The 15,749-nt window shown below is 36.3% G+C and overlaps 1 protein-coding gene across 1 annotated transcript; it reads left to right on the forward strand.

Moving 5' to 3' along the window:
• The first annotated feature begins 1,376 nt into the window (after nt 1-1,376).
• LOC144976552 (uncharacterized) lies at nt 1,377-14,916 on the forward strand. Its single transcript, XM_078920847.1, has 4 exons — nt 1,377-1,517; nt 2,446-2,526; nt 5,820-5,967; nt 12,833-14,916. The coding sequence occupies exons 1-4, from the start codon at nt 1,377-1,379 to the stop codon at nt 14,914-14,916; spliced, it is 2,454 nt and encodes an 817-aa protein (XP_078776973.1).
• Nucleotides 14,917-15,749: the final 833 nt, after the last annotated feature.

The raw sequence follows: 15,749 nt of genomic DNA on the forward strand, positions 1-15,749 counted from the left end.
CCTGCAAATATGTACACCTCGACTTGACCACATTATAGCCGCACCAAAAGATGAAATGTGTTTTATCAGAGTGCACGACACATTATCTAGCTAAGGATTGAGTGAGTCATTTGATACGGTGTGTTGAGTCATAGTGATGTATTCGATGACATTTATTATGTTGTCTTTTAAGACATTTATTATACTTTGTCTTATAAGACATTTATTACGTTTTGTCTTAAAAGACATCTAGGTATAGCTCTTTTTTTTTCTCTCTAGGCTTGAAGTCTTTGTCGGTGACTTTTTTGTGGATTAGTGGATTTGTACGGATTAAAGATTATGGGTATCTGTATGTCACGGATATGAATGGAATTCCGTGATTTTGTTAAAGATGTTACATATCTATTACTCATGCTATCTTATTGGAGGATGGAATAAACGTATTTTTTTCATTTCTTTGTATTTATCAAACTCGTTTGTTTTGTTTGGTTTTTTTTTTAACGTGCAATAACACATACTACTCATAAGATCATAGTGCTATTCGACACGATAAAAATAACTCGTTTAATAAATACAAAGAAATGAAAGAATCAATTAATATATCCAGAAATATGAGACTTGCGTCGTCAGCCTTTTTGGTTTATTAAAAAGAAAGAATAATATAACGTTTCTTATTTCCTTTTTCGTCTTCTGGTTCACCCATCGTGCACTTGTTAGCAGATCTGATAACCGAATGCACAATGAGTCATAATTGTATTCGCCTATCAGATTATGAGCTAAGTTAGTTAAACATTGCTGCAAGGGACAACAATTTGGGAATTCGGAATGGTTTTCAGTCAGATTTGTAAATAAGTAGATTTCGGGTCCACCGTAGTAGAATTCTGGATTAAGAAGATGGGTCGCATTTTCTCATGCGTGCCCTGATAGTTCTGTTGGTAGAGCAATCGCTTCACCCGCAAAGGGGGCGAGATCGATTCCCGGTGCAGTCGAGATTATTTCAAACCCCCCTTCCTCCCACTGTCCACCCAGCAGTGATTTGGGTAGCCGGGTCTGTTAGATCTGGTGGGTATTTTTTTTTTTTTCGATTGCAATTGTTATTGTCCGTTTCACGCTAAAGAAACTGGGATAAAGTACAGTTCCTTGGGCTTAATGCCTCTGAAGGACTCCTTCACATTTTCTCAGTTTGGTATTTTATTCCTAATTTACATTTCAAGCTAAAGTCCTGCCCTTTCTAATAGTAATCACGTTGCTTGTCGTGGCAATGGACACAGTAAGGTGAACATCATACACAGTCCTAACAAGCAAGATTTTGATTTACGTTGTCCAGCTACCAACATAATCACGACAATGATAAGAAGTGGGCGACTTACACGGACAAGGTAAAATTAATGAACACAATGATAGCCGGCCAAACTGCGGTTTCGTGCACATGCGCAACAGCTGTCTTCCGGGGTGACTCGGTGCGGTCGTCATCCTTACGTCTGCGACTTGTCAAGCGGAATAAAAACTTGTCAAGATGTCCTCACCGAAAAAAAGAAGTGTTTCTTCTTGTGCTTTTGTTTTGTTTACGAAACTTAACGTGTCTAGATAGTCGTAAGTAACATAACATGCGTTGTTTTGTCCAATTTTATTTTTTCTTGCAAAGATTTCAGCTCCTAAAGTTGTAAGCTTTCTAATCTACTTGTGTCTAGGTATACAGTCATATAAATGTATTTGCAGGTCTGATCACCAAATGCAATTATGGGCTTGATTTGACATGGACAACATTTTGAGTTGGTTTGAGAGTATTTCCATTTCAACAATGAAACCATAACACTTTAGGTTATCGGACCTGCAAATAAGTACACGTTGATGTGTGTAATTAATTGTCTACAATCCTGAATAAAGATTTTTTTTTTTCAAAAGCCGCCCATTTTCGTGATATTGCTAGATTGATGCCGTACCAAAGGCATCATGCGATTCAAAATAGATCTAATCCATCAAACAAACACCTGATGTCAACAGAAATCACCCTTGTCTTGCAAATGAACCATTCCGATGGGGGTTGCTAGGGAAAACAAACACAAGTGCCTGAAGCGGAGCTCGATCACAGGATTCCATGGGCCCTAATGCAATGTAAAACAACGTGGTCACCCATCCAATCCACCTCCTCTGATGATGGCTTTATTTAACTTTGTTGTAATGCATAGTACTGTATTTTGAGTTTCTTGAGAGTTTCCACGTTAAATTTAAAAGACGCAAAAGTTTGAGTTTAAATATTTATGATTAAGTTCATATGTGGTAAAACACTCATGCTTTTACATATCTATTAAACGTGCTCAAAGCGCTTTACAAAGGAACTCAAGTAAACAAAAATGTACTTAAGAGGTAGGACTAGATATGAAAATGATTCTTCTTTCTTTTCTTTTTTTTCTTTTTTTTTTTTTTAGCATTATTAGTTTTCCTTATTATGTTCTTTTGTTTCAGGCCGTGGTTTTTATTTTTAAGGAGGGCAAAATCATGAAGTTCCAGATTTTTAAAAAACCCAAATTTAGAGAATATTATACAGTATGTTGAAGACGAGTGTCTATCAATCCTTTGACGTGGATGTCGACACCGTCTACTCAATCGGACTGTCGAGTTTCGTGGAGGTGTCGTACTAGTCACACGCTTGAGCACACCAGGAAAGCCCCAGGTGTAAAACTGGACATGTGGACGGCTGGACTTGTAACGGAACGCATGTCACTCTGCCTGTCCACTGTCTGTCCACTGCATGCCCATCTCGACCAATCATCTGTCGCATTGCTGCATAACCATAGATGTTGGCATTGAGTAAATGAGACATATTATTATAATATAATGTAAACAAGAAGAATTAAAAGATAAATATCGGAGTAGGCTACAGAGACAGCTCGAATAAAGGCGTAAAACGATGAAAAAATAATTCCTGAAATGATATTGTCAACAATAACAATAATGATAACAAAAACAACATTAATAATGGTGATGATGATAATAATAATAATAATAATGATGATAATAATGATAATAGTAAATAATAATATAATAATAATAATAATAATAATAATAATAATAATAATAATAATAATAATAATAATAATAATAATGATGATGATGATAATAATAATAATAATAATAATAATAATAATAATAATAATAATAATAATAATAATAATAATATAATAATAATAATAATAATAATAATAATAATAAGGTGGTCTTTCATTCGGGAGTCTTTTCTTATTTATTTATATTATACGGCCTTACTTCCACTGTGTCAATTGTGGATACGTAGAAAAGAAGTAAGGACGTATAATATGAATAAACAAGAAAAGACTCCCGAATGAAAGACCATTCTACGGACAAATGCCAACTAAGGAAATGAAAGACATTGAAACGTTCGTTTAGGCTTAAAAATACGCGAGAGAATGTATTTATTTATATATATATATATATATATATATATATATATATATATATATATATATATATATATATATATATATATATATGTACAAATTGATCAACGTTGAATGGGATTAGAACGTCAGACTTCCTGATTCTCACTCAAATGTGTTACCATTACATTTGCAATGCTTTGAAACCTAAACGATTGATGAGTTTGGGGGTTTTTCCCGCCTTGTTTGGTTTGGTTTTGTTTTGTTTTTGTTATTATCATCATTATTATTGTTATTATTATTATTATTATTATTATTATTATTATTATTATTATTTTATTATTATTATTATTATTATTATTATTATTATTATTATTATTATTATTATTATTATTTATTATTATTATTATTATGATTATATTATTATTATATTATTATTATTATTATTATATGATTATTATTATTATTATGATTATTATTATTATTATGATTATATTATTATTATTATTGTTGTTGTTGCTGTTTTGCTATGTTGTATTTTGTGTTTACTTCTGTTTCTTTTTGTTTCTTTTTTGTTTGTTTTAGTTTTGTTTTTTTGTTTGTTTGTTTTGTTTTGTTTTTTTTTTGGGGGGAGGGGGGTTTGTTTGTTTTTTGTTTTTTTTTTTTTTGGGGGGGGGTGACTTTGTTTTTTTGGTTTGTTATGGGTTATTTTGGAGGGGGTTGGTATTTCTTTTTGTTTGCTTTTGTTTTTGTTGGGGTTTTTTTGTTTTGTTTTGCTGTTGTTGTTGTTGTTGTTGTTGTTGTTGTTGTTGCTTTTGTTTTGTTTAATATTTGTGGTGTTCTTTGAGGGTTTTTTAATGTTTTTGTGTTGTTTTCTGAGGTTTTTTTTATGTTTTTTTTTTTTTAATTTCACAGTATTATAGCTAAAGAGCGGAGGATACGAGAGAGAAGGGGGTGAAATTCACAAAATTCCACGCTACTGCTGTGGTCGAATCCCTGTTAATAGTAGGGTCTGCTATAGATAGAATGCGCTTGGCCAAGGAGTTCACAACATTGCCATCCGGAAGTATAATGGACCAACACACAAACTCTGTGTAACCATGAACGTTTATAGTCAGGTTAATACAGTTTAGTGAGAACAACTCACAGACGCGGATGGCAAAAACAATAGCAAAGGCCTGAGTGACGTCATCTGCATACTATCTATAAAAAAAGGTTCGACTGTAGAAAGGGACTAAATTAGCCACAAACACAGTCACATGACAGCCTAGCAAAATTCCTGTGTGCTACGTCATCAACACCACCTGTGTCTTATGAATATTCATTAAAATATAGTTCAATCTTGGACATTGTCGTCTGACACGGCGGACATGAGTCAGAACAAGGGGGGGAACAACGGCAACAAGGACAACACGGCATAAATACATGACGTTTACACGTCACCGTGACAACACAGGACTGCGATGGTACCAAGGCCTCATTCGACAGTCCTCCGTCTGTGAACAGCTGCAGCTTTACATAACAACAACGACGTCTACATGAATTTTATGACATACATGATGGCATCGGAGAACGGTCTCAGCGTCACGGTGTGTCTCGTCTCGTCTTGTACCAAAAGTCAAGCGATGTTGAGCCTGTTCATTGAGTGACAATAGTGGGGAAAAAAAAACAACAACAACAACAACAACAAAAAAAAACAAACAAACAAAAAAAACAACACAAAACTCTGATGCCGACTTTACGTTCTTGGAGAAGGGAATTCGGGTGTGAATTGTAATTATCCTTTTACCAAAAGGATGATTAACAGGCGGCGTGTACTTAATGGTTCCATTCATGTGACCCATCGCGTCATTCCAGTATCATTTCAGAATGAACTTGATTAGAAAAAAATTTTAACTCAACAGTATAATTATAATAATAAATTTAAGTTTTTAACTTTGAATAGCAAAATTCCCACAAAAGCATTTATTTTTATTCAAGTTAAACTTAAAACTTCAATTTTAATAAATAATAAATATTATAGAGCCTAAACATCCATGTTAATCGTGTTCTGCGGCGCTTTGCATAATAAAAATGTTTAAAAAACAACAACAGAAATAAAAATCATGACACTACATTATAAACATGAATAAAGCAACACAATCTAAGTAACATCTATTTCATAAAAGTACACTATTCACCCTTTCATACCGTTTTGACACGATTGGTCACATACTTTGGTCTTCTGGGAAACCAAATAAAGCATTGAGCATGGTAAAATTCGTGGAAATAGTAAACGCTTAAATAAGACATGACATGATGCCTGTGGAGTGCTTTTACATTCGGTTTTTTTTCCCGGCAGAGGCAGTGATATTACCGGCCAGATATTCATTTTACATCTGAGTAAGGTGAGCGAATGTAAGTCAACAGTCTTTTCCGAAGACTCTATTTTGCGTCGCCCAGAGCGGAATCAGAATCAGGGGTCCTACCGGTAGCATACTCCAGGACTACAAAGCCGCACAAAGTATAGAAGTATTCAATCAATTTGGCATTACATTATTAAGGGCGTTACAGATTGGCACGGCTGCAAACTATGTACACATATTTGCAGGTAATGGACAATATTTTCCGTCGGTTTGAGAGTATTTCCATAACGACAATGGGCCCATAGCTATTTGGGTTATCAGACCTGCAAATAAGGACACGTCGCCTGCAACTCAAAAGCTTCTCTGTTGTTTTAACTGTGATGGACGATGTTGAGAACATTGCAACATTCTAAATACCTGATTACATACTTGTTTACTATATAATTATATTCCCTGGAAATTTCCTAGTTTTTGATGCTCAAGAAACTGACGTGTATTTTTTTTTTTAATCTCTAATGAAACATCTCCGAAACCCAAATCATCAAACTTTACAACTCTCTGGTCCTCCCAATCCTTACCGACAAAAGCGGGACACGGGGCACTACCCAAAAACAATTGGATCCACTTGACGCGTTCCACCGAAAACAACTCCGAAACCTTTTAGGTATCAAAATGGGATGACAACATTTCAAACGAGACCCTCTACAAACGCTTCAAATACCAACCACTCAGCACCTTTATTACAACTTCCAGGTGGCGCCTCTTCGGACATATTGTTATTCTAAAATCAGACCATTACATCCCAGAACCAATTTCCATGGACCAGTATTTCAAAGAAGGAGGGACACACTACCCCAGACAGAAAACCAACAAACCTACCAATAGTCTAGTACTCAACGACGATCTCCACAAAGCAACACCTCAACACCAGAAAGAACACAATATTCAATATTACCAAGATTGATTGACAAACACCCACGACTTGCAACACTGCTTGGGAACTTGGCCACGATAAATAAACGGGGAAACAGCTCACCGCCGCAATAATGGGGGATGTCCAAGCGGAATAATTTCATGCGAACGGCGTTCATCATCATAATTACTTAAACCGTGTTTATTTACTTGTGATACGCACAAAATGCACATTTTTAAAATGAAATATTTTCTTCTTTTTTTTTCATGGCGGTAATACTTTCTCTAATATTAATAATAATAGAAGACAAAATTGCACCACTCACCTTCTTCTTCACCACCACCATTGCGACTCAGAGGCAAAACAATTAATTTTTTTTTTTCATTTTGACCTAAAAACTTTTAAATCAAATATTGATCCACGTAAATGACCTCACATGTCCAGAACAAGATAATAATAATATTTTTTGCTTTTGTTTGTTTGTTTGTTTCTTTTTTTTTTTTTTTTGTTTGCTTTGTTTTGTTGGATTTTTTTGGGAAGTTATTAATTTATCATTTGTTGTTTTTGTTTGTTTTTCTTGTTTTTTTATTTTTGATGTTTCGTTTTTTTCCAAAATGAAAGAAATTAATTTAGTCAGTGTAGTAGCCGCCACTATCTCCATCATATTCGTCTTCTTGGGACGTTTACTTAAGTACTTATTTTGACAACCCAGATCGTTATGGTGTCGTTGTTATAATGGAAATACTCTAAAACCAACGGAAAATATTCTCTATTACAACAATATTAAAACGAGCCCATAATTGCGTCTGGTTATCAGTCTTTCAAATATCATGTACAAATCGCCTTCTTCATAGAAGGCCTTGCTTCTTCCAATCATCCCACACAACAAATAGCAGGCGTCAGAAGACATCAAGATTGATCCGTTACTCCACGCAGACAAAAGGCGATTGTTACCTGAAAAATTATACCAAAATTGCCAGAGAGAAAAATGAATGCATGCAGGTGAAAAACGGGCGATCTATATAACTGGGCGTGACGTCACTGATGAGTTACCCCATGTCCACGTCGATCAAGGATGAAGTGACGTCACGATGACCCCTTTGTTGTTCAGTCAGGCCGTTGATGGATCGTCTCCATCTTATTCAAGCTTGTGGCAGTGGCAGGGTGAATGGATTCTGTACAATTGTGTTGTATAATTGGTGATGATGATGATGATGATGATGATGTTGATGTGTATTAAGAATGGTGTCTTATTGAATTGTGAAGTATACAAATGCTGGGAAAATGAATGTATTGGCGAAGCGATAGGGATGGTAGGGGCGGGGTGGGGGTGTGGGGGGGGGGGGGGGGGGGGCACAAATTCATTTAATGGTGATTTAAAATTGAATTGTTCCAATTTCTATTTAACATTTTGATAGTAATGGGGTGGGGGTGGGAGGGGGGGGGAAGAGGCTACTAATTAATTTAATGGTTATTTAAAATTGTTTTGTTCCGATTTCCATTTTAAAAATTTGACAATTTAAGATGACAGTGAGTGGCAGAGTGAATACGGTTCTATCTGGTTGCATAACTGGTGATGATGTTGGGCTGTAGACAATGTTAACGAAAATGGCGTCTGATTGAAGTGTGAAATATAGAAGGAACGAAGTTGGCGTCACACACTCAGCTGTTTCTTATTATTTTAGACAGTCTATTAGTGATTAGTTCTCACTAGATGATATCAATCAGACTATAAACGTTAATGGTTACAGTGTTGGTATGATTATTATGGTGGGCGGATGTTGCCTAAACGCATAGCACCAGTAAGAATGCTGAGAAATAAAAATCAACGTTTTGGAAAGGAATTGAGAAGGGGAGGAGGTAGAGTGTCATGTAACGCTGAATCTAAATTATATTATTCTAATTTTTATGAAAAAATTTAATTAATAATAATTAATAATAATAATAATAATAATAATAATAATAATAATATATAATAATAATAATAATAATAATAATGAAGATAATGACGATGATGATGATGATGATGATGATGATGATGATGATGATGATGATGATGATGATGATGATGATGATGATGATGATGACAATAATAATGATAATATGTTGTTGTTGATGGTTGTGGTGATAATGTTGGTGGTGATGGTGGTAGAGGTGGCGGTAATGGTTGTGGTGGTGATGATTAAATAGATATGTGACCGACCGCTTCAATAGATATTAATATTATGAGAGATGGAAATAAATTATTAAAAAATCAAAATGATTAGAATTTTAGTATTTTTAAGGTTAAAAAAAAACTAATTTTTAAAAAATCACTCTCGTCAAGAAAAGCATTGAATTTAATCCTAATTTCATAAGTAATAATGATACCGTTTCGGAAGGAATGGTCGTTAATCTTTGTAGATTTGGTTTTGAAGACCGAATGTTTTTCCATCGATATGGTTTTCTAAGTGGTAAATCAGGGCAAGGGGGGTAACCGGTGTAAATAATAAGTAATATTAAGCGAAATAGAGTTGTGTTTCTTTAAGGTGGGAACTAAGAAAAGTTATAATGAGAACGGTTTTGCTCGGGAATCTGCATGTGTCCTGTACGTATTTGTTTGATTGCTAGTGTGTGGGTGTGTTCGTGTGTTAAATTAAAGCTAAGAAGAAGCCCTTGTTAAAATGTTCATGCAGAATCACATAATTATTATGCCTATTAGAGTGCCATCTTTAACTGTTTATGTTTGAGGTTTGGGGATGATGGGTCAGAGGGAAGAAAAAAATACAAATAGCAGGCACGCATGTAAGTGACTTTGGTTTATTTATACGAACCCCTTAATATGTGTTGAATGGTGTCAAATCCTATTTAAAATCCGGATGCATTGCCCTTATCTTCTAAAGCATCGCTGATTTATTTACTCTTTCATTGAGCAAGAAAGATGGAGATCGAAGAAGAAGAAGAAAAGACTGTATTGGATGAAAAAGAAAAAGAAACATTAGGGTTACATTCATTAAGAGAGATAGGGGGAGATTGAACGAAAGGGGAGAGAAAGAGAAAGAGTGGGAGAGGAGGAAAGAGAGAGACGGAGAGGGGGGGATAGTGAGGGAAAGAGAGAAAGAAAGAAATAGAGGCGGGGGGAGGTAGGATAAAGAAAGAAAGAAAGAGAGAGAGAGGGGTAAACAGAGAGAGAGAGAGAGAGAGAGAGAGAGAGAGAAAGAAAGAAAGAGAGAGAAAGAAAGAGAGAGAGAAAGAGAGAGAGAGAGAGAGAGAGAGAGAGAGAGAAGAGAGAGAGAGAGAGAGAGAGAGAGAGAGAGAGAGAGAGAGAGAGAGAGAATGAACATTACTTCAACCAATCAATACCACTTCGAAGTCATTTTATATACTTTCTGCTGCACAAGGATGAAGATGACTTTGGTGAGAGTTACAAAAGTCACCTGCGTTAACGTATAAATACCGGAGGACGAGAGACGCATGCGCACAACCAACATGACGTTCTCTCTCTAATAACTTTTCCGCCGGTGACGTCACAGACTATGGGTGACGTCCAATCAAGAGACGCTACTCTTCCGCTAATCTCATTCCCTATACAATGACCCGTATGGAGATCATTATCATTGTTATTAGTCATTGTCTGCTAAACGCATTGTCCACCCTGCGTGTCTTACAGGTCAACAAGACAGAAATTGACTCGCTAATTGAGTGGAGGGACGGCCTCCTATTGACCGTATTATAAAGGTGTCAGTCTTGTCTATTAACCAGTTCACTGCCGTTTTGTGGAAAAAACTCGTATTTAAAAATTTGGCCATAAAACTTGTCCTTCAAATTAATATCGATTGATTTAAATGATCCCCATATTGGCAAAACAACAACAACAAAAATTCAACTCTCAAAGCCGGGAGTAAAAGGAAGACTTCGCCAAGTCCCAGGTTTGAGAGTTTTTGCCAAGATGAGGGTCATTTAAATTGATCAATATTTTAAAGGACGAGTTTTCTGGCCAAATTATCAAATACGAGTTTTTCCACAGTATGGCAGTTAACTAGTTTTTAAAAAGCTAAGACTAAGAAGAATGCCTTGTTAAACTGTTCATACAGAATCACACTAGTTAATTGTCTATTAGAGTGCCATCATTAACTGTTTGTGTTTGAGGTCTGGGGATGATGGGTCGGAGAGAAGAAAAAATACTGACTAAAATTATTGTTAAAGCTGGGAAGGAGGAGAGGCGAGAAAGAATTTTAGGATTTTATTTTTTAAAAGTTTTGTGGCACTTGCGACACACCAAGATATTTTAGAACCAATAAAAGAAAAATAATAGTCAAAATAATTGGATCGACGTGTACTTATTTTTAGGTCTGATAACCCATGTTATTCAGGGTTCATTGTGTATTGGAAATAAATGTATTCTCAAAACAGCACAAAACATTATCCATAACATCCATGTTTAATCAAGCCCATAATAATTGCTTCGGTTATCAAACCTGTAAATGTGTGCCCGTCGATTTGGATCAAGCTTACAAGCGCTGATATTTAATAAAATGGTACGACAAAGGTGACAAGTTCAACAGAGGTCAGAAAGAGGTCCAGAAAAAATATATATTGGAAATCGCATAAAGTCAACTTCTGCACAAAGTCAACATCTCCTGTTGATCCCTTAAGTCCTGTTCCTTACTTAAGTGTGTGCAATTGACAATGGATAATGTCAATCTTGCTTAAAGGCAACAGATCGTTCTGGTCCGCCGGCGGTGTTGGTTTGATCATAATTCCATTGTCACTGATCTTTAACAATCATAAAACCCCGTATTGACAATGACTCAAAACAACACCATGTCGGGATGATTTGTGTGCCGAAAATGAATTTATAGCCAGAAATACGTAAATTGGGGAATGTATCCTTTCTTTAAAAAATATAGCATTGTGGAGGACATTGTGCTTATTTGAGTCAATAAAAAAATTGATGCGCGCACAGCTCTACTGAAAGATTTGAAAATTAGAAATGTATTCTTTACAGATAGATAAACAGATAACTTGATTTCCTTTTATAATTTAAAGTCAGTTTGAAAGTTCGTTGAGTCAAACAGATAATATCATAAAATATGTACCGACGACACTTGGCTCTCAAAATCAACTAATTTTGACACTGTAAAAAGTTGTCAATTTGCGTCATCTATTTATGACATCAAGTTTTATTATTACTTCCGTTGTGTTGTTGATTTAGCGGTGATCAGTTTTGTTATGTAGTAGTATGTTCTAATTGCGTGTCTGTTTGTGTGTGTGTGTGTGTGTATGTTTGTGTGTGTGTGTGTTGTGTGTGGTGTATACATGTGTGTGTGTGTTGGCATTTTTCAGCAAATTGTGGCATTCATAGTGATATTATTCACTTGATCACATGAAGGTATTTCAGTCGCCATTTTGATTCTTTTTTTACTATTAGGGTTAGCTCGAGAGGTTAGTCATAAGTGTTATTAAAGGTGCTAGGGTATTTGTTTTTCCATAAGTTAGGTAAAGGGGAGACATTCCAAAAGCTCCTACATCCCCAGTATTCTTTAAATGTGTATTTTTACTGTTGATATTTTGTCAGGCATTTATTTATTCAGTTTGTCATTATATAGAAGTATTTTAAAAACCCTAGAACAAACCTTGATAGATTTGTGAAAGTTTAAAATTTCCTAATTTGACCATTGTTTTGATTTTCGGCCGCCATTGTGATTTGTTAAGTATTGAAAGGTAGTGCAAAGCAGTCCGAGAGTTGTTTTTTTCTATTAGGGTTATCTCGAGAGGTTAGTCATAAGTGTTATTAAAGGTGCTCGGGTGTTTGTTTTTCCATAAGTTAAGTAAAGGGGAGACATTCCGAAAGCTCCTACATCCCCAGTATTCTTTAAATTTGTATTTTCATCTTTGATCTTTTGTCAGGCGTTTATTTATTCAATTTGTCATCATTTTTTCTATTAGGGTTAGCTCGAGATCGGAGGATTTTTTTTTTCATCTAAGGGTTAGTCATACGTCTTATTAAAGTGCTAGGGTGTTTGTTTTTTCTATTGGGGTTAATTAAAGGTACTAGGTTGAATTTTTTCTTTGGGTTAGTTGAGGGAATATATTATTAAAGTTGTTTCCCTTTGTAGGGGCTTTCGGAAGGCCACCCAAGTAAAGCTTGGTAAAGACTTGGGACTTATTGATATAGATATCTACTGACTGATAAACCAAAATCATGCCGAATAAAGCATGGCAGCGACGACGAGCACGTCGATTAAAATATGCATCTAATCGCAATCAAGCTAATCAAGAAAATGATTCAGGCCGATGTGTACGCCAAGCTGAAGAACTACACAGTATTGACGTAGAAGTCGTTCACATTCCAGGTCAAGAGGAAGAAACTCATGTCTTATCTCCACTTCAAACTCGAACCAGAACTATATCTACTAATACTAGTACGACTTCTACTTCCGCTACTTCTACTACTAATACTAATAGTACAGAAACTGCTCCTCAACCAAATGTAGCTCAAACAGTGGAAATTACATCAGCTGTAGATCAAGAACAGGATACAACTACAATACCTCTTATCTCACCACACAACACAGCTCGCATGAACAACGTTTGTCGTTTTTGTTCAGCAAAACTGTGGAACGGTGAATCAGCCTCGCTATGCTGTGCCAACGGGGATGTATCACTGGCACCTTTACAACCCCTTCCGGATAATATAAAGAGTCTTTACACGGGTAACGACACAAATTCTAAGCATTTTCGAGAACACATCCGTGCTTACAATTCTATGTTTGCATTCGCCTCCTTGGGTGTACACGAAGATTTCTTGCCTCCTGGGATATACTATTTCCGAGTTAGTGGTACCGTCTACCGTAGAATAGGTCATATTCAACCCAACAGTGATAATGATAGACCAAAATTTGCCCAACTTTACATTTATGACACTGAACACGAAATTCAAAATAGGCTTTTTTGGAATAGAAGTCTTAATACTGATATTTTGACAACTATATCTACCATCATGGCTACTGTTAGTCCCTTTGTTGAATTATATAAGCATGCCGCTGCAGCTATTGAAGATGCTGGAGATCAAGGAAAGGATATTAGAATGGTGCTGCGAGCAGATTCATCAAAAGATCCCCGTAGATATAATTTACCGACTGCTTCAGAAGTTGTTGTTTTACTCCCAAATAACCCTATCAACTGTAGTAACCGGAGGGATATTGTATTATACCGCAAATCAGATGACCATCCAAACCAACAGTCAATTATGCGTATCAGTGAAACACATCCTCACTTTGATCCGTTGCATTATGTGCTCTTCTTTCCAAAAGGAGAAGAAGGTTGGGTGCCCAACATTAAATTCAACAGAAAGCGAACCGGTCAGGTCAGTCCATCATTATTTTATGCTTATCGACTTATGGAGAGAGATAGTTTTAATGTAATCTTGCACGGAGGTCGTCTCCTGCAACAATATTGTGTTGATCAGTATGCTAAAGTTGAAGAGCAACGCCTGCAATACATTCGATTTAATCAACAGTCATTACGAGCAGAATTGTATCAAGGACTGGTGGATGCAGTGTATCGAGGTGACGCACATGGAGCTACAGTAGGGACCAAAATTTTTTTACCATCTCCATTCACAGGGGGTCCAAGAAACATGCTCCAATTATACCAAGATGCAATGTCAATTTTTCGCAGATATGGTAAACCAGACTTATTCCTTACTGTGACCTGTAATCCATGTTGGCCAGAGATAACAAATGAACTGCATTCACAACAAACAGCTGCAGACCGACCAGATTTAGTCGCAAGGGTCTTTAAAATGAAATTAGGGGCATTGATGGAAGAGATAATTAAAAAAGAACTTTTTGGCAAAGTCTTGGCATATGTGAAGGTCATTGAATTTCAAAAGAGAGGCCTGCTACATTCTCACATCCTGATTATCCTTGATCGCAGTGCCAAACCCATAACTACTCAAGATATTGATAGGTTGGTGTGTGCAGAAATTCCACAAAACAAAACATTACAGAATTTAGTTTCAAAACACATGATGCATGGTCCCTGTGGCCTGGCCAATCCCAACAGTCCATGCATGAAAGATGGCAAGTGTTCCAAGAGATTTCCAAAATCATTCAGTGAGGCGACACATACAAATGACTCCACTTATCCCCTGTATCAGAGACGTAATGATGGAAAATCAATCTTCAAAAGAGGAATTGCCCTTGACAATAGATGGGTTGTCCCATATAACCCGTATCTCCTCAGCAGATATATGGCACATATCAATCCGCATAAAAGCGGTGAAATACATGTATAAGTATGTGTACAAAGGACATGATAGAGTCATGGTAGAATTCCAAGGGGAACAAGATGATGAAATTAGGAGATTTGTTGATGCACGTTATGTTTCAGCAAGTGAATCTTGCTGGAGATTATTCCAATTTGACATGCAAGACTGATACCCGGCAGTCCAACGTTTAGCTTTGCACTTGGAAAACCAGCAGTCTGTAACTTACAGAGAAGGGCATGCGGAAAAAGCTGTAAGGAGACTAAAAGACGCCACACTAACGGCATGGTTTAAGGAGAATGCAATAAACCCTGAGGCTAATACTCTACCGTATACTGATATGCCGGAACATTACACGTGGGATAGTAGAACGTGCATTTGAAAGAAGAGACAGAGAAACCGCCTGGCAATCGGTAGAATGTACAGCGCCCATCCAGCAGAAGGGGAGCGCTTCTTTCTTAGATTATTGCTGCAGCATGTAAGGGGAGCAAAATCATTTGAAGACCTAAAGAGATCAGAAGTAGGAACATTACACCATACTTTTCGACAGGCCGCGTCTGCTATGGGTTTATTGGAGGACGATGATGAGTGGATAAACTGCATAGCAGAATCAGCATTTGTTGCCTCAGCAAGTCAACTCCGACAGTTTTTTGTCACGATTTTGATCTTTTGCAACCCCGCAGATCCTTTTTCCTTATGGAATACTTTTCAAGACCAGCTAGCTGAAGATTATTCTCATGTTGAAAGTATGACTGCTGAAGCTTGCGTTAGTAAGACACTTGAAGACGTTAACAGGCTTCTTATGCTTCACAATAGATCATTAAAAGATTATCAACTGCCTGAGCCTACAGAATCATACGCAA

This window comes from Berghia stephanieae, chromosome 7 (assembly GCF_034508935.2).
Source record: "Berghia stephanieae isolate SIO BIC M18660-M18661 chromosome 7, UCSD_Bste_1.3, whole genome shotgun sequence".
Lineage (NCBI taxonomy): Eukaryota > Metazoa > Mollusca > Gastropoda > Nudibranchia > Aeolidiidae > Berghia > Berghia stephanieae.